The 25,147-nt window shown below is 40.8% G+C and overlaps 2 protein-coding genes across 2 annotated transcripts; both read left to right on the top strand.

Moving 5' to 3' along the window:
• Positions 1-3,553: 3,553 nt before the first annotated feature.
• Positions 3,554-6,327, top strand: LOC131343286 (uncharacterized). The gene is made up of 2 exons (XM_058374851.1): positions 3,554-3,800; positions 4,545-6,327. The coding sequence occupies exon 2, from the start codon at positions 4,606-4,608 to the stop codon at positions 5,515-5,517; it is 912 nt and encodes a 303-aa protein (XP_058230834.1). The 5' UTR covers positions 3,554-3,800; positions 4,545-4,605; the 3' UTR covers positions 5,518-6,327.
• Positions 6,328-17,105: 10,778 nt separating this feature from the next.
• On the top strand, positions 17,106-19,763 carry LOC131343320 (keratin-associated protein 16-1-like). The gene is made up of 2 exons (XM_058374908.1): positions 17,106-17,348; positions 18,094-19,763. The coding sequence occupies exon 2, from the start codon at positions 18,155-18,157 to the stop codon at positions 18,950-18,952; it is 798 nt and encodes a 265-aa protein (XP_058230891.1). The 5' UTR covers positions 17,106-17,348; positions 18,094-18,154; the 3' UTR covers positions 18,953-19,763.
• The last annotated feature ends 5,384 nt before the right edge of the window (positions 19,764-25,147 follow it).

Raw genomic sequence — 25,147 nt, 5'->3', positions numbered from 1 at the left:
AAACACCTGCACCATGGTACAATAGTCATACTCATGCCCTCAAGAGAACAACCCGTAACCTCGAGCAAAAGTGGAGAAGTTTTTAGAATTGCGTATAAAGACAGTCTGGCCAACTATAGACACGCTCTAAAAGCTGCTAGGGCTGAGCATCTGAGCAATCTGATTGAAATAAACCAGAACAATCCCAGATTCTTATTTAGTACAGTAGCTAAACTAACAAAGCATCAGATTTCTGGAGAGAGTATTTCAGCACAGTTTAGTAGTGAGGACTTTATGAATTTCTTCACTAAAAAAATTGATAGTATCAGGAACAAAATATTGGATGTTCAGCCATTGACGGCATCCGGTGATCCAGACCAGCCTATAGCTCCACACTTAAAGCTACAATGCTTTACCAGCATGGGGCAGGAAGAGCTAGTTAAACTTATCACCACGGCTAAACCAACAACGTGTTTGTTGGATCCAATTCCAACTAGATTGCTGAAAGAAGTGATACATGCAGCTGGAGAGCCTCTTCTCAATATTATTAACTCTTCGTTATTTCTAGGTCATGTCCCAAAATCTCTTAAGTTAGCAGTTATTAAGCCTCTTCTTAAGAAACCGAAACTGGACCCTGATGAAATATCAAATTACAGACCGATTTCAAACCTTCCGTTTATATCTAAAATATTAGAAAAGGTGGTGTCAGGTCAATTATGCTCCTTCCTACAGGAAAACAATATCCTTGAAGAATTTCAGTCAGGTTTTGGGCGCCATCATAGTACAGAAACTGCACTAGTTAAAATCACTAATGACTTGCTTTTAGCTTTGGACCAAGGCTGCATCTCAATTTTAGTCCTGCTTGATCTTAGTGCTGCATTCGACACTATAGATCATAATATCCTCATAGATCGCTTACAAAATCACATAGGCATGCAGGGACAGGCATTAAAATGGTTTAGATCCTACCTGTCTGATCGATACCACTTTGTAGATTTAAATGGAGAACTGTCCAGTGTAGTGCCAGTGAAATACGAGGTCCCACAGGGGTCAGTTTTAGGACCTCTGCTTTTCTCAGTATACATGCTTCCATTGGGTGACATCATTAGAAGGCATGGGATTAGTTTCCATTGTTATGCCGATGATACCCAGTTATATATTTCATCAAAACCAGGTGAAATATCTAATTTGTCTAGACTAACTGAGTGTGTTAAAGATATTAGAGATTGGATGACCGATAATTTCCTATTATTAAATTTTGACAAGACAGAGATATTACTTATTGGCCCAAAAACTAGTACACAGAAGCTCTCACAATTCAGCTTGCACCTAGAAGGATGCACTGTTACTACTAGCTCAACAGTGAAAGACCTGCGTGTAATATTAGACAGCAACTTATCCTTTGAAAATCATATTTCCAATATCACAAAAACAGCCTTCTTCCATCTTAGAAATATTGCCAAGCTTAGGAACATTTTATCTGTATCTGATGCAGAAAAACTAGTTCATGCATTCATGACCTCCAGACTGGACTATTGTAATGCATTATTAGGTGGTTGTCCTGCATCTTCAATAAACAAGCTACAGTTAGTCCAGAATGCAGCTGCCAGAGTTCTTACCAGATCAAGAAAATTTGATCATATAACCCCAATATTATCATCCCTGCACTGGCTACCTGTGAAGTTTAGAATTGACTATAAACTAGCTCTACTCACATAAAAGGCTGTAATTGGTTTAGCTCCCACCTATCTCTCCAGTCTTCTAACACGTTACAATCCACCACGCTCTTTAAGATCACAAAATTCCGGACTTCTAGTAGTTCCCAGAATATCAAAGTCCACAAAAGGGGGTAGAGTGTTTTCATATTTAGCTCCAAAACTTTGGAATAGTCTTCCTGACAGTGTTCGGGGCTCAGACACAGTCTCCCAGTTTAAATGTAGACTAAAGACTTATCTCTTTAGCCAGGCATACATTTAATACATCCCATAACCTTGTACTCCAGTACATCTGATTAAATGCACATTCAGCTAGTACTGCTAATATTATGAACAGCAGCTACGCTAATGCTGTTCCTTTGTTACCCTTCTTCTACCCATCCCGAGGCATACAGAGACTGTGCCGGCTCCAGTGGCATCCGGAGATGGACCAGCTCCAGCCGGGTTCTGCTTGTGAGGATTGGGATATTCAAGCAGCGCCATGGACAACAACCTCCTTATTGATTTACATAACACTATACACATGCTGTATCTGCATCACACAATTGTCACCCAAATGAGGATGGGTTCCCTTTTGAGTATGGTTTCTCTCAAGGTTTATTCCTCATACCATCTAAGTGAGTTTTTCCTTGCCACAGTCGCCTCAGTCACCTCAGGCTTGCTCACTTGGGATAACATCTAGGACTGTCTGTCTGTTTGTCTGTTCATATGTTTGTTGTTTTCTTATGTCGTTTCTCATGTAAAGCTGCTTTGAGACAATGCTCTTTGTTAAAAGCGCTATAGAAATAAAAATTGAATGAATGAATGAATCAGTGTCCATCTGCTGTGTGACATACGAACATGTGGTTTAAATGTGGGCTTGGTTGTCTGTATGGAACCAGGGCAAGAACACACAGAGTAAGGAGTGAGAGTATGAGAGAGTGTGTATGCATGAGAGAGTGACGCAGAGAGCAGTATGTCATCCTTTGCTTATATCTGCATGTAGACATACAGTAGGGTCTGATTGGTCCTTTCCCTCCCTCCCCTCTGACAGCTGGGTCTGAGTTCAGTGTAGCTTTGAGTTGCTTCATTCTCTTCGTTCGTAGTAAGTCATTTAGCATAAAAGCAACCAGCAAATCCACTAGTGAATGCTGCTAGAAAAATGACAGTGATCCGAAACACGCCAGCAAGTCCACCTCTGAATGGCTAAAAAAAAAAAAAAAAAATTAATGTTTTGGAGTTAGCTACCTAGTCAAAGTCCAGACTTAAATACGATTGAGATTCTGTGGCATCACTTTAAACAGACCATTCATGCTAGAAACCCTCCAATGTGGCTGAATTAAAACAATTTAAAACAATTCTGCAAAGAAGAGTGAAGCAAATGTCCTCCAGAGTGATCTGAAAGACTCATTGCCAGTTATCGCTTATGCTTGTTTGCAGTTGTTCCTGCTGAAGGGGCCACAAACGGGTTATTAGGTTTTGGGGGCAATTACTTTTTCACATAGGGCCAGGCAGGTTTGGACAGTTTGTTACCCTTAATAAATGATATCATAATTTAAAAACTGCATTTTGTATTTATTCGCATAATTATCTTTGTATAATGAAACTGATGATCTGAACCATTTAGATGAATTATATGTATGTATGTATATATATGTGTATATATATGTATGAAATAAAGGGTTTTTATATAAAAAGTTTTTAAAAGGTTTTTATATACATACAGTGATGTTAAAAAGTATTTGCTGATTTTATATAGAATAATATTGAATAAGAAATAAAGCTCAGATATTTAGATAGACGGCCATGTTTTTTTGAGAGTGAGGGGAATCACTGCGCATGCGCACTGCGCACCCTGCAGCGTCAGAGAACACTTTACGTAATGTTTGTCTTTAAACTGTGTTTCCTTTTAAACACTAAGTTGTTGTGGTTGTGAAGCTCGCAAGACTCCAGTTATCCTTTGTGATTTTTCTACACTCCTGATATCTACTTACTCCGCTACTGGACCTGACTCTTACACCGACTCTACAGCAGTGAGGATGAACTTCGAAGAAGAAACCGCGCTTCAGCAGCACCAGGATGTGGAGCCCGAGCCCGGATGGAGCGGACTGGACGACCCCTGGAACGGTCAGTTACTGACTTTTCTCTTTTTCTCTTAAGTATAAAGCCTTTTAAACACCGCGATATTACAAAAAAACCGCAATCGGGAATATCGTTTTATTTGGTTAGATGATTTGGAGAAAATCTGTTCGGCTAATCGATATTTGGCTAATCGCTTTATGGACACGATCATTATGCTAAAGCTAGCGGACAAAGCGGCAGTCTCCAGTGAAACGAGCAGGGAAGAAATAAACAGTGTTAATGTTTTCAGATATGTTAAAATCAGCTTCTTCTTTTTTTTTTTTATAAAATTCGGAATGTTTATTTAACGCTTATTAAAGTTTACTAAGACAAGCCGAGGAGTATTAGCAAAGATTAGCTAGACGGCTAGTTAGCATGTAGCTAAGTAATTGTTTTTCAGTGTTCATAGTTTTTTAAAGAGTGAATAAAACAAGTTAAAATGTTTACAATAACATGATCTATTTTATTTTTTGGACGATTTTTCATTGTCCGTGTTTGTCGAGTTGTTAAAGCCGTGATAGCGTAAGTAACTCCTATAAATGCAGAATATAAATACTGAGTATATAAATTTTTTTCTGCACTGTTATAGGAAGATTACAGTAATATAACTTGTGTAAATATGTCTTGTTTTGATAGGGAGGTTTTTCTGCTTTACAAAACATACACAGTGCTATTAAAAAGGGGTTTCTGCTTCTTTTTATGAGATGTTTTTCAATGTGCCGCATTGTCTGTTTATCTTCTTTGACACAGGGACACAGAGGGAGACGTTTGTGTTTCCGGAGGATGAGGACGATGAAAACTGGCCTGTGCTATGCCTCTCTCCTGTTTGGATGCCAACACCTGTGGGGAGCCCATTCCCACCTATGAGAGGTCTCTCTCCTTTATGCACCCCACCACCTGTGAGGAGTCCATCCCCACCTATGAGAGGTCTCTCTCCTTTATGCACCCTACCACCTGTGAGGAGTCCATCCCCACCTATGAGAGGTCTCTCTCCTTTATGCACCCTACCACCTGTGAGGAGCCCATCCCCACCTATGAGAGGTCTCTCTCCTTTATGCACCCCACCACCTCTGAGGAGTCCATCCCCACCTATGAGAGGCCTCTCTCCTGTATGGACCCCACCACCTGTGAGGAGTCCATCCCCACCTATGAGAGGCCTCTCTCCATTATGCACCCCACCACCTGTGAGGATCCCATCCCCACCGATGAGAGGCCTCTCTCCTTTATTGACCCCACCACCTGTGAGGATCCCATCCCCACCTATGAGAGGCCTCTCTCCTTTATGCACCCCACCACCTGTGAGGATCCCATCCCCACCGATGAGAGGTCTCTCTCCTTTATGGACTCTACCACCTGTGAGGATCCCATCCCCACCTATGAGAGGTCTCCCTCCTTTATTGACCCCACCACCTGTGGGGAGCCCATCCCCACCTATGAGAGGCCTCTCTCCTGTATGGATCCCACCACCTGTGGGGAGCCTTTCTCCTATGTGGATCCCACCACCTGTATGGATCCCACCACCTGTGGGGAGCCCATCCCAACCTATGAGAGGCCTCTCTCCTTTATGGATCCCACCACCTGTATGGATCCCACCACCTGTGGGGACCCCATCCCAACCTATGAGAGGCCTCTCTCCTTTATGGATCCCACCACCTGTGGGGAGCACATCCCAACCTATGAGAGGCCTCTCTCCTGTATGGAGGAGACCATCCCCTCGCACTAACCCTTCCTCTGTGATGAGTACATACCCACTAACGCTACCATCCCCATTGAGGAGGCCATCACCTTCAGGGAATCCACAACGTTCCACAGTTCCTCTGCCCCAGCCTCATGTCCAGATTAACCCGCACCACATCGTGGCTGGTCAGCTGTATGTTCCTGTCCCATGCCAGGGCATAAGGAGGAGGAGGGACGAAGAGGACGGCAATGAAGAAGCCCCTCCGAGTAGACGGCAGCATGTGGATCAGGATGGGTAGCTGGATTTCATCAGGAGGATCGTCCGATTCCCCGTTCACTGGGTTTCTGTTTTCATGGGAGAGCTGTAAGTTCCAAAGCTTAGTCATCACCTCATGTTCATCACCTCATATCCATGATGTATGGTAAGTATCTGTGGTAAGTATGTATGGTAAGTATTTTACCCCTAGATTTCAGCATTAGTCTTTTTTTAATAATTAAAAAATTAATTAATTATTTCAGCCTTTTAAACACGTGGGGTGGCGAGAATCCGCTTGATACCTTCTCGTCTGTTTCCCAAAATTTTCAGTAGACCCAAGAGCCCAGTGTTCATGCTCAGGCCTCTTCTGTAGTTTTTTTAAGAACAGCTCTTATGAGCTCATAGCCCATAGTTCGTAGCTACATCATTCGGTCACGTTATGAATCTCGGTGTGATTGCGCAGGCATCCAGAGGATTCTTACCACCATCTCTAGCATACTCTCTAAATGTAAATCATTTTAATGATATAATTTTGCTATGATTAAAGTAGTTATCGCATCTAGTTAAAAATGTGAGTCTGTTGTTTCTTTTGTATTTTGCATTTGGATTTAGTTTGTGTTAAATGTGTAGGATTTTTATAATATTAATGTTGTATATTTAAGTTATGTGTATTAACCTAATTTATATGAATGAATAAATAAATATAATTTGTATAGTTGTAGAATCATGCATTGTTGTAAATATGTAAATATGTAAATATTACATTTTTAAGATTTAGATTTTAATATTAAGTTATACAAATGTAGTGTTTCATAAAATATTAAAATAGTGTATAAAATATTAATATCTGTAAGAAGTGTACAATTTGTCATTGCTTGTAAATAGTTAATACATTATTTTTGGTTCAATACACACATGTCTCAAGTGTCTTTTTTTATAACATCATAAACATTTCTCATTTGTTTTTCATAGAATTACACAGTAAAAAGAGTACAGTATTGCTGTATTACATATCAGTATTTTTCTAAAACAACAGCCATGTTACTGTGTGAAATGCTGTCAGAGTGTGTGTGTGTGTGTGTTTGTGTGTGTATGTGTACTGAGATGAAATCACTGAAAGCTAAATAAAATCAGAAGGTTGTGAGTTCCAATCCCAGATCCACCACAAGGCCCTCAACCCTCAATTACTCAGTTGTAGAAAATAAGATAAAATGTAAGTCCCTCTGGATAAGGGCATCTGCTAAATGCCAGAAACGTAAATGTCTGATATCTGCCTCTTGTCTCCTCAGTTCTGGTTAAACCTATGAGAGTGTCACACTTATTCAAAACACATGTCACTAAGACCTGTTATAAACATATTCTGTCTAATTTATCTCTGAATGAAATAAAACCTCATAAACCTCCTGATATTAATTATACTATTTTCCTTCCACCCTCATCGTCCTGACTCCTGACCCTGAGGCTGACCAGTGTGCCTGCACACCAGGAGATAGTGGATAGTAAAACTGCTTTATCTTCTTCATAGCTGTCTGTTGGATTTTTTAATAAATTTTGGACTTGTTTAATTTTGGACTGCAGTTGTTGTGTCTGTTATCCAGTGTGACCGTGCTGTTCAAGATTTAACATAATTTGGTACAACTTACAAATCAGCTTAAAACAGCTTTTACTTGTACTAAAGATTTTAGGAGTACTTCTACTTTTACCCTACTCAGAGAATTATTGGAAAGTAACAGTTCTTTTACATCCCTTTATATATACAGGGGTCGGACAATGAAACTGAAACGCCTGGTTTTAGACCACAATAATTCATTAGTATGGTGTAGGGCCTCCTTTTGCGGCCAATACAGCATCAATTCGTCTTGGGAATGACAGATACAAGTCCTGCACAGTGGCCAGAGGAATTTTGAGCCATTCGTCTTAGAGAATAGTGGCCAGGTCACTACGTGATGCTGGAGGAGGAAAACGTTTCCTGACTCGCTCCTCCAAAACACCCCAAAGTGGCTCAATAATATTTAGATCTGGTGACTGTGCAGGCCATGGGAGATGTTCAACTTCACTTTCATGTTCATCAAACCACTCTGTCACCAGTTTTGCTGTGTGTATTGGTGCATTATCATCCTGATACACGGCACCGCCTTCAGGATACAATGTTTGAACCATTGGGTGCACATGGTCCTCCAGAATGGTTCAGTAGTACTTGGCAGTGACGCGCCCATCTAGCACAAGTATTGGGCCTAGGGAATGCCATGATATTGCAGCCCAAACCATCACTGATCCACCCCCATGCTTCACTCTGGCCATGCAACAGTCTGGGTGGTACGCTTCTTTGGGGCTTCTCCACACCGTAACTCTCCCGGATGTGGGAAAGACACACTGATTTTCGCTGCTGGCACCATTGAAACTGACGTTTGGCATTGGCACGAGTGACCAAAGTTTGGCTATAGCAGCCCGGCCATGTACATTGACCCTGTGGAGCTCCCGACGGACAGTTTTGGTGGAAACAGGAGAGTTGAGGTGCACATTTAATTCTGCAGTGAGTTGGGCAGCTGTGGTTTTAAGTTTTTTGGATACAATCCGGGTTAGCACCCCGACATCCCTTTCAGACAGCTTCCTCTTGCGTCCACAGTTACTCCTGTTGGATGTGGTTCGTCCTTCTTGGTGGTATGCTGACATTACCCTGGATACCGTGGCTCTTGATACATCACAAAGACTTGCTGTCTTAGTCACAGATGCGCCAGCGAGACGTGCACCAACAATTTGTCCTCTTTTGAACTCTGATATGTCACCCATAATGTTGTGTGCATTGCAATATTTTAAGCAAGACTGTGCTATTACTCCGCTAATTAAACCTTCACACTCTGCTCTTACTGGTGGAATGTGCAATCAATGAAGATTGGCCACCAGGCTGGTCAAATTTAGCCATGAAACCTCCAACACTAAATTGGCCAGTGTTTCAGTTTCATTGTCCAACCCCTGTATATATACATCTCTCTCTGACGTCTCTCTCTGCACGCGCGCGCGCGCGCGCCCACACACACACGCGCGCACACCAAAATACCGCGAGAGCTTGCGCTGGAATATGCGCTAGAACAGCTCTCGCGATACTTTAATGTCATACACCTATCGGTCTGCACAGCGCCGCTTTCCCACCACGTGACTAAAATACCTTACAGCCCTTGAACGGGAGAGCAATAAAAATGTCAGAAAACACAACAGTCTTATTATTCAGATAAAAGTCTAACTTTTTATATTTAATGTTAACACAGTTGATAAAAGTAGGCTAACAAATGTATGTTGTGTCAAAAAGGAGGCCCACTGTCTTTGATTCTGAAAACCCCTGACATAAGGACCCTTTTGAATATTATTCCATACCCAAGACGTACAAAAGCCTTAAATTAAATAAACCTAAAGATAGATCTAAATAAAATATAAACTGTTAAAGCGCTAAGACATTACAGTCTGAACATCCTGACTTTCTATTATTCAACTAATGCAGTATTTAAGTTAAAATACAGACATGGCTTAGGTGAACAGTGCGCCAGAACAGACTCCATCATTCGGCTGTTCTGTCAATAGAAAAAGGAATTCTCAGAGAGAAGAGAGGCTGTAAAAAATAAAAAAATAATCAAAGAATAATTCATACAGTATTGGCAGCATAAATCAGGAATCTTCTCCCTGAGAAGATGCTGGTGAACTTCTACACTGCCATCATCGAATCTATCCTCACATCCTCCATCACAAGATCGCATCCGACCCCTCTCATCCCGGAAACAAACTTTTTCAGTCCCTCCCCTCTGGCAAGAGGCTCCGGTCCATCAGGACCAGGACTTCACGCCACAAACAGTTTCTTCCCCAGTGCAGTCACCCTGCTGAACAGTGCCTCACTTACCCCCAGATGACCCCCCCAACCCAGACACTCACTTCCACATTCTAAATTGCACTACTGTTCATTCAAACTCACACTTTTGTACACAATATTTATCTCATTCTAGATTGTGTACATACCTCACATCTGTATATATGTTTGGACAGTCACTTTCACTGTACATTCTATTGCAGTACTTCTCATGCAAGTCACTTTGTACAGTATTTATTTAACTTATTCTAGCTCTTTTCTAAAATTGTGTACATTTGTACAGACATTACATACCTGTGTATATGTTTGCACCTGACACCAAGACAAATTCCTAGTACTGTAAAGTGCTCTTTGCTGACCCTTTGCTGTACCTGGCAATAAAACTTTTTCTGATTCTGATTCCGATTCTGATGAAATAATAGGTGCAGGTATAATATAGATTATTGTAAAATAATAGTAATAATAAAGGATCTCCACGGCACAGCTACACACACAAGCTGTAAGAGATAATATTGCATGGCATACCTGTGTGAGAGAGAAAAGGTAATGAAATGAATGAACTCCTTTTTTAGTAGCAAGACTCTGGGATGATGGGAGGAGTCAGAAAAAAGATTGAATTAAATTTTCTAAAGTTGCATACTGTTTGTGTTAATTTGTGTTTATTATTAAAGAACATTACATAAAAATGCTCTTACAAAACGTGTTATTCTTGCTTACCCCCTCTCCCTAAGTAGCCCCCGATGTTTCGGGATCAACCCCTCATGTTTTCAAATCCTAGATACACCCCTGGTCACTATCCAGCATCATTTGAAGGTGGGACTTCCTTTTCTGCCACATGGTCGCAGGAGCACATGGTGTGAGATGAAGGTAAGATTATTTACTTTGGTAATCTAATTTAAAATGACATTAACTGTAAATTAAAAATATATGTGCATGCATGAAGGCAAAAGAAGATTTTCGTCATGGTTTAATGTTTTTTTGGTACTTTGCATGTTTAGAAAATAAGTTTTTCCTTTTGTTGCCTCAAGACAACGTTGTGTGATAAGGGGCAGTTTTTAAGGACATTTTTGCTGACAATGTGTTTTGATGTCATCACGAGTATTTCTGCACAATGTAAAATATTCATTTTTTTATTTAATTTTACTTCTTTTAACACATTGTGCCAGAAAAATGGACATAAAGTTGTTCTATGGAAAGCAAGAGCAGAACTGGAATGTTAGGCAAATCATATCTGACAGTGAGGACAGTGAGGATTCAAGAATCAAGATTCAAGAAGCTTTATTGTCATTTCAACCACATATAGCTGACGCAGTACACAGTGAAATGATACAACGTTTCTCCAGGACCTGGTGCTACAGAAACATACAACAACAAAGAGTTCAACACAAAAAAACCCCACCACAGAGCTAGGACAGAAGGTTGTCTTAGCCACGTAAAGTGCACAGTGTGCAGCTAGGTGCAAACAGAGCATAGACAAGACAGCGCAAAAGACAATAAATACAAGACAACACAAAAAACACAGGACGATTAGCGCCGAAAAAGAATGAAAAGAACATGTGTAATGGAATGTAAGTGAAATAAAATAAGATAAAATGAAATGATGTAAAAAAAATATTGTGCAAAAATACAACAGCAGCGGGTGAGGTAGTGCAAATAGAAATAAACATAAATATAACTATAGCAGCAGATGACAGGTTGAGGTAGTGCAAATAGAAATAAACATAAATATAACTATAGCAGCAGATGACAGGTTGAGGTAGTGCAATAAGTAATGAACAATATAAATTATGTGTGTGCGTCCACACAATCGAGAGAGAGAGAGAGAGTGTGTGTGTGTATGTGTGTGAGAGAGACACAGAGTTGTATACAGTTCAGTCCTGAGTGAGTGTGTGTGTGTGTGTGTGAGAGTGTAGAACAGTTCAGTCCGGTACCTCTTTCCAGATGGCAGGAGGGTGAAGAGTGTGTGTGAGGGGTGTGTGGGGTCAGCCACAATGCTGTTAGCTTTGCGGATGCAGCGTGCGGTGTAAATGTCTGTGATAGAGGGAAGAGAGACTCTGATGATCTTTTCAGCTGTCCTCACTATCTGCTGAAGGGTCTTGCGATCCGAGATGGTGCAGTTCCCAAACCAGGCAGTGATGCAGCTGCTCAGGATGCTCTCGATTGTCCCTCTGTAGAACACAGTCAGGATGGGGGAAGGGAGATGGGCTTTCCTCAGCCTCCTCAGGAAGTAGAGTCGCTGCTGGGCTTTCTTGGTGATGGAGCTGGTGTTGAGCGACCAAGTGAAGTTCTCCGCCAGATGGACACTAAGGAATTTGGTGCTCTTGACGATCTCCCCCAAGGATCCGTCGATGGACAGCGGAGAATGGTCACTCTGTGCTCTCCATTAGTCTTGTCAACATTCAGGGATTCGACATTCAAGGTGTGGACATGAGGAGGAGCGGAATGGAGAAAAAAGGTTTATGCAGAAGAGGTAAAATAATTTTCATTTAGGGTTTGGACTGTTGAGCTCATTTGCACACAACCAAGTCTAATGAGTTGATTTATTTCCTGTAGAAGAATGGTTGTGATAGGTTTATGCAGATACATCCTAAAAAATAGTATGTATCAAATATCACACTGTTTTATTTTTGCTGTGCTTTTATTGGCAGTGGAAACTTACATTTTGTATGTTTTTTATAGATAGTCAAGATAGATGTAATACCATGGAGGATGATGAAGGTGAAATTCTGTCTGAAGACGATGAGTTTCTTTCTAAACCCCTCGATGGAAAACATGTCTCACCATTGTGCCTCCAGTTCACCCTGTATGGTTACAGATCCCTCCATCAGCTGGTGAGATTCTGTTTCAAACTACTTCTCTCTGATGACCTCTATGATGTTATTGTTCATACTTTGGTGTGATTGATACACATGGGATTGTGCATTCTGACTTTTGGAGGCTTTATTATGTCAATTTTATGATGAAACATGAAAAGACTTTAAAGGTCATCTGTCTTGTTCTGATCACATTAAATACACTACATTGCCAAAAGTTTTGGGACATCTGCCTTTACATGGACATGAATTTTAACGACATCCCATTCTTAATCCGTAGGTTTTAATATGGATTTGGCCCGCCCATTGCAGCTATAACAGCTTCAGCTCTTCTAGGAAGGCTTCCCACAAGGTTTAGGAGTGTGTTTATGGGAATGTTTGACCATTCCACTAGAAGTGCATTTGTGAGGTCAGGCGCTGATGTTGGACAAGAAGGTATAGCTCATAGTTTCTGCTCTAATTCATCCCAAAGGTGTTCTATCGGGTTGAGGTCAGGACTCTTTGCAGGCCAGTCAAGTTCCTCCACACCAAACTCACTCATCCATGTCTTTATGGACCTTGCTTTGTGCACTGGTGTGCAGTCATGTTGGAACAGGAAGGGGTCATCCCCAACTGTTCCCACAAAGTTGGGAGCATGAAATTGTCCAGAATGTCTGAACGACACATTCTTTCATAAATGTTTGGAGAAGCAGTCTGCATGCATAGGTGCTTGATTTTATACACCTGTGTCCATGGAAGTGATTAGAATACCTGAATTCAATGATTTGGAGGGGTGTCCCAAAACTTTTGGAAATACAGTGTATAAACACATCTATCAACATCTATACCATCTACCTGGTATAAATCACATTATACCAGGCTCAGCAGTATCACTCTCAGTTATGATCAGTTAATTCAATAAAAAATTCATTAGGCAAGAGGAATTTAGGGAGAAACTTGTTAATTAACTGATGAGAAACTGAACAACTGTGTTTACTCTAGTGATCCACTGTGGGCCAGCAGAGCCAGCATCCAAGCACACCTCCTTTCAGTTGCATCTGTTGCATTTCTGGGTTTAAAATGTGAGTTAAAGCAGGAAAATCACCAAACTGGATGCTGGCCTTTCAGGACTGGAGTTTGTACCTACGGATTAGTTTAAAAGGTCAGAGATAAAACACCTGCACCATGGTACAATAGTCATACTCATGCCCTCAAGAGAACAACCCGTAACCTCGAGCAAAAGTGGAGAAGTTTTTAGAATTGCGTATAAAGACAGTCTGGCCAACTATAGACACGCTCTAAAAGCTGCTAGGGCTGAGCATCTGAGCAATCTGATTGAAATAAACCAGAACAATCCCAGATTCTTATTTAGTACAGTAGCTAAACTAACAAAGCATCAGATTTCTGGAGAGAGTATTTCAGCACAGTTTAGTAGTGAGGACTTTATGAATTTCTTCACTAAAAAAATTGATAGTATCAGGAACAAAATATTGGATGTTCAGCCATTGACGGCATCCGGTGATCCAGACCAGCCTATAGCTCCACACTTAAAGCTACAATGCTTTACCAGCATAGGGCAGGAAGAGCTAGTTAAACTTATCACCACGGCTAAACCAACAACGTGTTTGTTGGATCCAATTCCAACTAGATTGCTGAAAGAAGTGATACATGCAGCTGGAGAGCCTCTTCTCAATATTATTAACTCTTCGTTATTTCTAGGTCATGTCCCAAAATCTCTTAAGTTAGCAGTTATTAAGCCTCTTCTTAAGAAACCGAAACTGGACCCTGATGAAATATCAAATTACAGACCGATTTCAAACCTTCCGTTTATATCTAAAATATTAGAAAAGGTGGTGTCAGGTCAATTATGCTCCTTCCTACAGGAAAACAATATCCTTGAAGAATTTCAGTCAGGTTTTGGGCGCCATCATAGTACAGAAACTGCACTAGTTAAAATCACTAATGACTTGCTTTTAGCTTTGGACCAAGGCTGCATCTCAATTTTAGTCCTGCTTGATCTTAGTGCTGCATTCGACACTATAGATCATAATATCCTCATAGATCGCTTACAAAATCACATAGGCATGCAGGGACAGGCATTAAAATGGTTTAGATCCTACCTGTCTGATCGATACCACTTTGTAGATTTAAATGGAGAACTGTCCAGTGTAGTGCCAGTGAAATACGAGGTCCCACAGGGGTCAGTTTTAGGACCTCTGCTTTTCTCAGTATACATGCTTCCATTGGGTGACATCATTAGAAGGCATGGGATTAGTTTCCATTGTTATGCCGATGATACCCAGTTATATATTTCATCAAAACCAGGTGAAATATCTAATTTGTCTAGACTAACTGAGTGTGTTAAAGATATTAGAGATTGGATGACCGATAATTTCCTATTATTAAATTTTGACAAGACAGAGATATTACTTATTGGCCCAAAAACTAGTACACAGAAGCTCTCACAATTCAGCTTGCACCTAGAAGGATGCACTGTTACTACTAGCTCAACAGTGAAAGACCTGCGTGTAATATTAGACAGCAACTTATCCTTTGAAAATCATATTTCCAATATCACAAAAACAGCCTTCTTCCATCTTAGAAATATTGCCAAGCTTAGGAACATTTTATCTGTATCTGATGCAGAAAAACTAGTTCATGCATTCATGACCTCCAGACTGGACTATTGTAATGCATTATTAGGTGGTTGTCCTGCATCTTCAATTAACAAGCTACAGTTAGTCCAGAATGCAGCTGCCAGAGTTCTTACCAGATCAAGAAAATTTGATCATATAACCCCAATATTATCATCCCTGCACTGGCTACCTGTGAAGTTTAGAATTGACTATAAACTAGCTCTACTCACATAAAAGGCTGTAATTGGTTTAGCTCCCACCTATCTCTCCAGTCTTCTAACACGTTACAATCCACCACGCTCTTTAAGATCACAAAATTCCGGACTTCTAGTAGTTCCCAGAATATCAAAGTCCACAAAAGGGGGTAGAGTGTTTTCATATTTAGCTCCAAAACTTTGGAATAGTCTTCCTGACAGTGTTCGGGGCTCAGACACAGTCTCCCAGTTTAAATGTAGACTAAAGACTTATCTCTTTAGCCAGGCATACCTTTAATACATCCCATAACCTTGTACTCCAGTACATCTGATTAAATGCACATTCAGCTAGTACTGCTAATATTATGAACAGCAGCTACGCTAATGCTGTTCCTTTGTTACCCTTCTTCTACCCATCCCGAGGCATACAGAGACTGTGCCGGCTCCAGTGGCATCCGGAGATGGACCAGCTCCAGCCGGGTTCTGCTTGTGAGGATTGGGATATTCAAGCAGCGCCATGGACAACAACCTCCTTATTGATTTACATAACACTATACACATGCTGTATCTGCATCACACAATTGTCACCCAAATGAGGATGGGTTCCCTTTTGAGTATGGTTTCTCTCAAGGTTTATTCCTCATACCATCTAAGTGAGTTTTTCCTTGCCACAGTCGCCTCAGTCACCTCAGGCTTGCTCACTTGGGATAACATCTAGGACTGTCTGTCTGTTTGTCTGTTCATATGTTTGTTGTTTTCTTATGTCGTTTCTCATGTAAAGCTGCTTTGAGACAATGCTCTTTGTTAAAAGCGCTATAGAAATAAAAATTGAATGAATGAATGAATCAGTGTCCATCTGCTGTGTGACATACGAACATGTGGTTTAAATGTGGGCTTGGTTGTCTGTATGGAACCAGGGCAAGAACACACAGAGTAAGGAGTGAGAGTATGAGAGAGTGTGTATGCATGAGAGAGTGACGCAGAGAGCAGTATGTCATCCTTTGCTTATATCTGCATGTAGACATACAGTAGGGTCTGATTGGTCCTTTCCCTCCCTCCCCTCTGACAGCTGGGTCTGAGTTCAGTGTAGCTTTGAGTTGCTTCATTCTCTTCGTTCGTAGTAAGTCATTTAGCATAAAAGCAACCAGCAAATCCACTAGTGAATGCTGCTAGAAAAATGACAGTGATCCGAAACAAACCAGCAAGTCCACCTCTGAATGGCTAAAAAAAAAAAAAAAAAATTAATGTTTTGGAGTTAGCTACCTAGTCAAAGTCCAGACTTAAATACGATTGAGATTCTGTGGCATCACTTTAAACAGACCATTCATGCTAGAAACCCTCCAATGTGGCTGAATTAAAACAATTTAAAACAATTCTGCAAAGAAGAGTGAAGCAAATGTCCTCCAGAGTGATCTGAAAGACTCATTGCCAGTTATCGCTTATGCTTGTTTGCAGTTGTTCCTGCTGAAGGGGCCACAAACGGGTTATTAGGTTTTGGGGGCAATTACTTTTTCACATAGGGCCAGGCAGGTTTGGACAGTTTGTTACCCTTAATAAATGATATCATAATTTAAAAACTGCATTTTGTATTTATTCACATAATTATCTTTGTATAATGAAACTGATGATCTGAACCATTTAGATGAATTATATGTATGTATGTATATATATGTGTATATATATGTATGAAATAAAAGGTTTTTATATAAAAAGTTTTTAAAAGGTTTTTATATACATACAGTGATGTTAAAAAGTATTTGCTGATTTTATATAGAATAATATTGAATAAGAAATAAAGCTCAGATATTTAGATAGACGGCCATGTTTTTTTTGAGTGTGAGGGGAATCACTGCGCATGCGCACTGCGCACCCTGCAGTGTCAGAGAACACTTTACGTAATGTTTGTCTTTAAACTGTGTTTCCTTTTAAACACTAAGTTGTTGTGGTTGTGAAGCTCGCAAGACTCCAGTTATCCTTTGTGATTTTTCTACACTCCTGATATCTACTTACTCCGCTACTGGACCTGACTCTTACACCGACTCTACAGCAGTGAGGATGAACTTCGAAGAAGAAACCGCGCTTCAGCAGCACCAGGATGTGGAGCCCGAGCCCGGATGGAGCGGACTGGACGACCCCTGGAACGGTCAGTTACTGACTTTTCTCTTTTTCTCTTAAGTATAAAGCCTTTTAAACACCGCGATATTACAAAAAAACCGCAATCGGGAATATCGTTTTATTTGGTTAGATGATTTGGAGAAAATCTGTTCGGCTAATCGATATTTGGCTAATCGCTTTATGGACACGATCATTATGCTAAAGCTAGCGGACAAAGCGGCAGACTCCAGTGAAACGAGCAGGGAAGAAATAAACAGTGTTAATGTTTTCAGATATGTTAAAATCAGCTTCTTCTTTTTTTTTTTTTTTTATAAAAGTCGGAATGTTTATTTAACGCTTATTAAAGTTTACTAAGACAAGCCGAGGAGTATTAGCAAAGATTAGCTAGACGGCTAGTTAGCATGTAGCTAAGTAATTGTTTTTCAGTGTTCATAGTTTTTTAAAGAGTGAATAAAACAAGTTAAAATGTTTACAATAACATGATCTATTTTATTTTTTGGACGATTTTTCATTGTCCGTGTTTGTCGAGTTGTTAAAGCCGTGATAGCGTAAGTAACTATAAATGCAGAATATAAATACTGAGTATATAAATTTTTTTCTGCACTGTTATAGGAAGATTACAGTAATATAACTTGTGTAAATATGTCTTGTTTTGATAGGGAGGTTTTTCTGCTTTACAAAACATACACAGTGCTATTAAAAAGGGGTTTCTGCTTCTTTTTATGAGATGTTTTTCAATGTGCCGCATTGTCTGTTTATCTTCTTTGACACAGGGACACAGAGGGAGACGTTTGTGTTTCCGGAGGATGAGGACGATGAAAACTGGCCTGTGCTATGCCTCTCTCCTGTTTGGATGCCAACACCTGTGGGGAGCCCATTCCCACCTATGAGAGGTCTCTCTCCTTTATGCACCCCACCACCTGTGAGGAGTCCATCCCCACCTATGAGAGGTCTCTCTCCTTTATGCACCCTACCACCTGTGAGGAGTCCATCCCCACCTATGAGAGGTCTCTCTCCTTTATGCACCCTACCACCTCTGAGGAGTCCATCCCCACCTATGAGAGGCCTCTCTCCGTTATGCACCCCACCACCTGTGAGGAGTCCATCCCCACCGATGAGAGGCCTCTCTCCTTTATTGACCCCACCACCTGTGAGGATCCCATCCCCACCTATGAGAGGCCTCTCTCCTTTATGCACCCCACCACCTGTGAGGATCCCATCCCCACCGATGAGAGGTCTCTCTCCTTTATGGACTCTACCACCTGTGAGGATCCCATCCCCACCTATGAGAGGTCTCCCTCCTTTATTGACCCCACCACCTGTGGGGAGCCCATCCCCACCTATGAGAGGCCTCTCTCCTGTATGGATCCCACCACCTGTGGGGAGCCTTTCTCCTATGTGGATCCCACCACCTGTATGGATCCCACCACCTGTGGGGAGCCCATCCCAACCTATGAGAGGCCTCTCTCCTTTATGGATCCCACCACCTGTATGGATCCCACCACCTGTGGGGACCCCATCCCAACCTATGAGAGGCCTCTCTCCTTTATGGATCCCACCACCTGTGGGGAGCACATCCCAACCTATGAGAGGCCTCTCTCCTGTATGGAGGAGACCATCCCCTCGCACTAACCCTTCCTCTGTGATGAGTACATACCCACTAACGCTACCATCCCCATTGAGGAGGCCATCACCTTCAGGGAATCCACAACGTTCCACAGTTCCTCTGCCCCAGCCTCATGTCCAGATTAACCCGCACCACATCGTGGCTGGTCAGCTGTATGTTCCTGTCCCATGCCAGGGCATAAGGAGGAGGAGGGACGAAGAGGACGGCAATGAAGAAGCCCCTCCGAGTAGACGGCAGCATGTGGATCAGGATGGGTAGCTGGATTTCATCAGGAGGATCGTCCGATTCCCCGTTCACTGGGTTTCTGTTTTCATGGGAGAGCTGTAAGTTCCAAAGCTTAGTCATCACCTCATGTTCATCACCTCATATCCATGATGTATGGTAAGTATCTGTGGTAAGTATGTATGGTAAGTATTTTACCCCTAGATTTCAGCATTAGTCTTTTTTTAATAATTAAAAAATTAATTAATTATTTCAGCCTTTTAAACACGTGGGGTGGCGAGAATCCGCTTGATACCTTCTCGTCTGTTTCCCAAAATTTTCAGTAGACCCAAGAGCCCAGTGTTCATGCTCAGGCCTCTTCTGTAGTTTTTTTAAGAACAGCTCTTATGAGCTCATAGCCCATAGTTCGTAGCTACATCATTCGGTCACGTTATGAATCTCGGTGTGATTGCGCAGGCATCCAGAGGATTCTTACCACCATCTCTAGCATACTCTCTAAATGTAAATCATTTTAATGATATGATTGTGCTATGATTAAAGTAGTTATCACATCTACTTAAAAATGTGAGTCTGTTGTTTCTTTTGTATTTTGCATTTGGATTTAGTTTGTGTTAAATGTGTAGGATTTTTATAATATTAATGTTGTTTATTTAAGTTATGTGTATTAACCTAATTTATATGAATGAATAAATAAATATAATTTGTATAGTTGTAGAATCATGCATTGTTGTAAATATGTAAATATGTAAATATTACATTTTTAAGATTTAGATTTTAATATTAAGTTATACAAATGTAGTGTTTCATAAAATATTAAAATAGTGTATAAAATATTAATATCTGTAAGAAGTGTACAATTTGTCATTGCTTGTAAATAGTTAATACATTATTTTTGGTTCAATACACACATGTCTCAAGTGTCTTTTTTTATAACATCATAAACATTTCTCATTTGTTTTTCATAGAATTACACAGTAAAAAGAGTACAGTATTGCTGTATTACATATCAGTATTTTTCTAAAACAACAGCCATGTTACTGTGTGAAATGCTGTCAGAGTGTGTGTGTGTGTGTGTTTGTGTGTGTATGTGTACTGAGATGAAATCACTGAAAGCTAAATAAAATCAGAAGGTTGTGAGTTCCAATCCCAGATCCACCACAAGGCCCTCAACCCTCAATTACTCAGTTGTAGAAAATAAGATAAAATGTAAGTCCCTCTGGATAAGGGCATCTGCTAAATGCCAGAAACGTAAATGTCTGATATCTGCCTCTTGTCTCCTCAGTTCTGGTTAAACCTATGAGAGTGTCACACTTATTCAAAACACATGTCACTAAGACCTGTTATAAACATATTCTGTCTAATTTATCTCTGAATGAAATAAAACCTCATAAACCTTCTGATATTAATTATACTATTTTCCTTCCACCCTCATCGTCCTGACTCCTGACCCTGAGGCTGACCAGTGTGCCTGCACACCAGGAGATAGTGGATAGTAAAACTGCTTTATCTTCTTCATATCTGTCTGTTGGATTTTTTAAGAAATTTTGGACTGCAGTTGTTGTGTCTGTTATCCAGTGTGACCGTGCTGTTCAAGATTTAACATAATTTGGTACAACTTACAAATCAGCTTAAAACAGCTTTTACTTGTACTAAAGATTTTAGGAGTACTTCTACTTTTACCCTACTCAGAGAATTATTGGAAAGTAACAGTTCTTTTACATCCCTTTATATATACAGGGGTCGGACAATGAAACTGAAACGCCTGGTTTTAGACCACAATAATTCATTAGTATGGTGTAGGGCCTCCTTTTGCGGCCAATACAGCATCAATTCGTCTTGGGAATGACAGATACAAGTCCTGCACAGTGGCCAGAGGAATTTTGAGCCATTCGTCTTAGAGAATAGTGGCCAGGTCACTACGTGATGCTGGAGGAGGAAAACGTTTCCTGACTCGCTCCTCCAAAACACCCCAAAGTGGCTCAATAATATTTAGATCTGGTGACTGTGCAGGCCATGGGAGATGTTCAACTTCACTTTCATGTTCATCAAACCACTCTGTCACCAGTTTTGCTGTGTGTATTGGTGCATTATCATCCTGATACACGGCACCGCCTTCAGGATACAATGTTTGAACCATTGGGTGCACATGGTCCTCCAGAATGGTTCAGTAGTACTTGGCAGTGACGCGCCCATCTAGCACAAGTATTGGGCCTAGGGAATGCCATGATATTGCAGCCCAAACCATCACTGATCCACCCCCATGCTTCACTCTGGCCATGCAACAGTCTGGGTGGTACGCTTCTTTGGGGCTTCTCCACACCGTAACTCTCCCGGATGTGGGAAAGACACACTGATTTTCGCTGCTGGCACCATTGAAACTGACGTTTGGCATTGGCACGAGTGACCAAAGTTTGGCTATAGCAGCCCGGCCATGTACATTGACCCTGTGGAGCTCCCGACGGACAGTTTTGGTGGAAACAGGAGAGTTGAGGTGCACATTTAATTCTGCAGTGAGTTGGGCAGCTGTGGTTTTAAGTTTTTTGGATACAATCCGGGTTAGCACCCCGACATCCCTTTCAGACAGCTTCCTCTTGCGTCCACAGTTACTCCTGTTGGATGTGGTTCGTCCTTCTTGGTGGTATGCTGACATTACCCTGGATACCGTGGCTCTTGATACATCACAAAGACTTGCTGTCTTAGTCACAGATGCGCCAGCGAGACGTGCACCAACAATTTGTCCTCTTTTGAACTCTGATATGTCACCCATAATGTTGTGTGCATTGCAATATTTTAAGCAAAACTGTGCTATTACTCTGCTAATTAAACCTTCACACTCTGCTCTTACTGGTGGAATGTGCAATCAATGAAGATTGGCCACCAGGCTGGTCAAATTTAGCCATGAAACCTCCAACACTAAATTGGCCAGTGTTTCAGTTTCATTGTCCAACCCCTGTATATATACGTCTCTCTCTGACGTCTCTCTCTGCACGCGCGCGCGCGCGCGCCCACACACACACGCGCACACCAAAATACCGCGAGAGCTTGCGCTGGTATATGCGCTAGAACAGCTCTCGCGATACTTTAATGTCATACACCGATCGGTCTGCACAGCGCCGCTTTCCCACCACGTGACTAAAATACCTTACAGCCCTTGAACGGGAGAGCAATGAAAATGTCAGAAAACACAACAGTCTTATTATTCAGATAAAAGTCTAACTTTTTATATTTAATGTTAACACAGTTGATAAAAGTAGGCTAACAAATGTATGTTGTGTCAAAAAGGAGGCCCACTGTCTTTGATTCTGAAAACCCCTGACATAAGGACCCTTTTGAATATTATTCCATACCCAAGACGTACAAAAGCCTTAAATTAAATAAACCTAAAGATAGATCTAAATAAAATATAAACTGTTAAAGCGCTAAGACATTACAGTCTGAACATCCTGACTTTCTATTATTCAACTAATGCAGTATTTAAGTTAAAATACAGACATGGCTTAGGTGAACAGTGCGCCAGAACAGACTCCATCATTCGGCTGTTCTGTCAATAGAAAAAGGAATTCTCAGAGAGAAGAGAGGCTGTAAAAAATAAAAAAATAATCAAAGAATAATTCATACAGTATTGGCAGCATAAATCAGGAATCTTCTCCCTGAGAAGATGCTGGTGAACTTCTACACTGCCATCATCGAATCTATCCTCACATCCTCCATCACAAGATCGCATCCGACCCCTCTCATCCCGGAAATAAACTTTTTCAGTCCCTCCCCTCTGGCAAGAGGCTCCGGTCCATCAGGACCAGGACTTCACGCCACAAACAGTTTCTTCCCCAGTGCAGTCACCCTGCTGAACAGTGCCTCACTTACCCCCAGATGACCCCCCCAACCCAGACACTCACTTCCACATTCTAAATTGCACTACTGTTCATTCAAACTCACACTTTTGTACACAATATTTATCTCATTCTAGATTGTGTACATACCTCACATCTGTATATATGTTTGGACAGTCACTTTCACTGTACATTCTATTGCAGTACTTCTCATGCAAGTCACTTTGTACAGTATTTATTTAACTTATTCTAGCTCTTTTCTAAAATTGTGTACATTTGTACAGACATTACATACCTGTGTATATGTTTGCACCTGACACCAAGACAAATTCCTAGTACTGTAAAGTGCTCTTTGCTGACCCTTTGCTGTACCTGGCAATAAAACTTTTTCTGATTCTGTTTCTGATTCTGATTCCGATTCTGATGAAATAATAGGTGCAGGTATAATATAGATTATTGTAAAATAATAGTAATAATAAAGGATCTCCACGGCACAGCTACACACACAAGCTGTAAGAGATAATATTGCATGGCATACCTGTGTGAGAGAGAAAAGGTAATGAAATGAATGAACTCCTTTTTTAGTAGCAAGACTCTGGGATGATGGGAGGAGTCAGAAAAAAGATTGAATTAAATTTTCTAAAGTTGCATACTGTTTGTGTTAATTTGTGTTTATTATTAAAGAACATTACATAAAAATGCTCTTACAAAACGTGTTATTCTTGCTTACCCCCTCTCCCTAAGTAGCCCTAGGTTTTGGGCTCAGCCCCTGATGTTTTCAAATCCTAGAAAACATCTATCTATCTATCTATCTATCTATCTATCTATCTATCTATCTATCTATCTATCTATCTATCTATCTATCTATCTATCTATCTATCTAGATAGAGGTAGATAAATATATGCATAACTGATCATTATTATTGACCTTAAGCATTGAACGCACTGAAATGCATTCATTGTGTTTCATATGCGTTTTAAGTGGCTGTGTAGCCACTATGACTTCCAGATATGAAGGCATACATAGAAAATATATTATATCTGAAAGTCCAATGAGGACCCTTAACAGTACATATGCTTAGATTTGTACTGTATATACATGCTTATTCTTATGCTCTACAAATTTACACATGCTCCTCATGCCATATGTCTTATCGTCTTTTTTAAGCCCTGTGCCTGGTGACTGTTTACTAGGTGACTGCAATACTAGCCCCCAGCGATGCTAAAAACTCATTTTCTTATTTAAGTCTTTTTTTATGTTCATTCATTTATTTCATGCAAAATCAGTCTAATAAATAATAAAATAAAAACAACTGAATAAGAACTGTATACACTAGGAATTACATCTATGAACAACAAATAAATAAATAAATAAATAAATAGCTTAGTTCTACTAAATGAAGGGGAAGGTACAACCACGTCTCACGTGGACACGAGTGTGCTAGCTGTTAAATTTTGGATATGGCTGGGAAAACTTACAGTTGTCAAACATTGTATTGCTTTTTAGATTTAATTTAAAATGAATTACATTTTTGTTTGGCTTTTGTTGCCATCAATCTACCACCAATAATCTATAATGACAAAACAAAAACAGGTATACTTTTAGTCACTGCTGGGGATGTAGTAGCTTAGTGGTTAAGGTATTGGACTACTGATCAGAATGTGGTGAAGCTGAACACCAGGTCCATCAAGCTGCCACTGCCAGAGCCGGGGAGAACATCCACACAGAAAGGCCCCAGCCTGATTTGAACCCAGGACCTTCTTGCTGTGAGACAACAGTGCTAACCACTAAGCCACCCCACTGCCCTGAATGCATTCATCCATCCCTTAATTCTGACCAGTTTCCCATCCCTGGTGCTGAGAAGCACCTACACCAGGGGTGTCTGATCTTATCCAGAAAAGGCCAGTGTGAGTGCAGGTTTTCATTCCAAACAAGCAAGAGCCATATTTTATTCCACCTGTTTAATCAACTAATCTTGGCTTTCAGTAGACTCTGGTGTGGTTTCTGCTCCATTGTAACGAAAACCTGCATCTACACTGGGCCTTTGTGGATAAGACTCGACACACCTGATTACACCATATGATGCTGCCACCACCATGCTTCATAGTAGGGATGGTATTACCAGTTGTACCAGTTGTTGGTTTGCC

This window comes from Hemibagrus wyckioides, linkage group LG02 (genome assembly GCF_019097595.1).
Source record: "Hemibagrus wyckioides isolate EC202008001 linkage group LG02, SWU_Hwy_1.0, whole genome shotgun sequence".
NCBI classification, from domain to species: domain Eukaryota; kingdom Metazoa; phylum Chordata; class Actinopteri; order Siluriformes; family Bagridae; genus Hemibagrus; species Hemibagrus wyckioides.
This window is presented reverse-complemented; position numbering and strand designations above follow the sequence as displayed.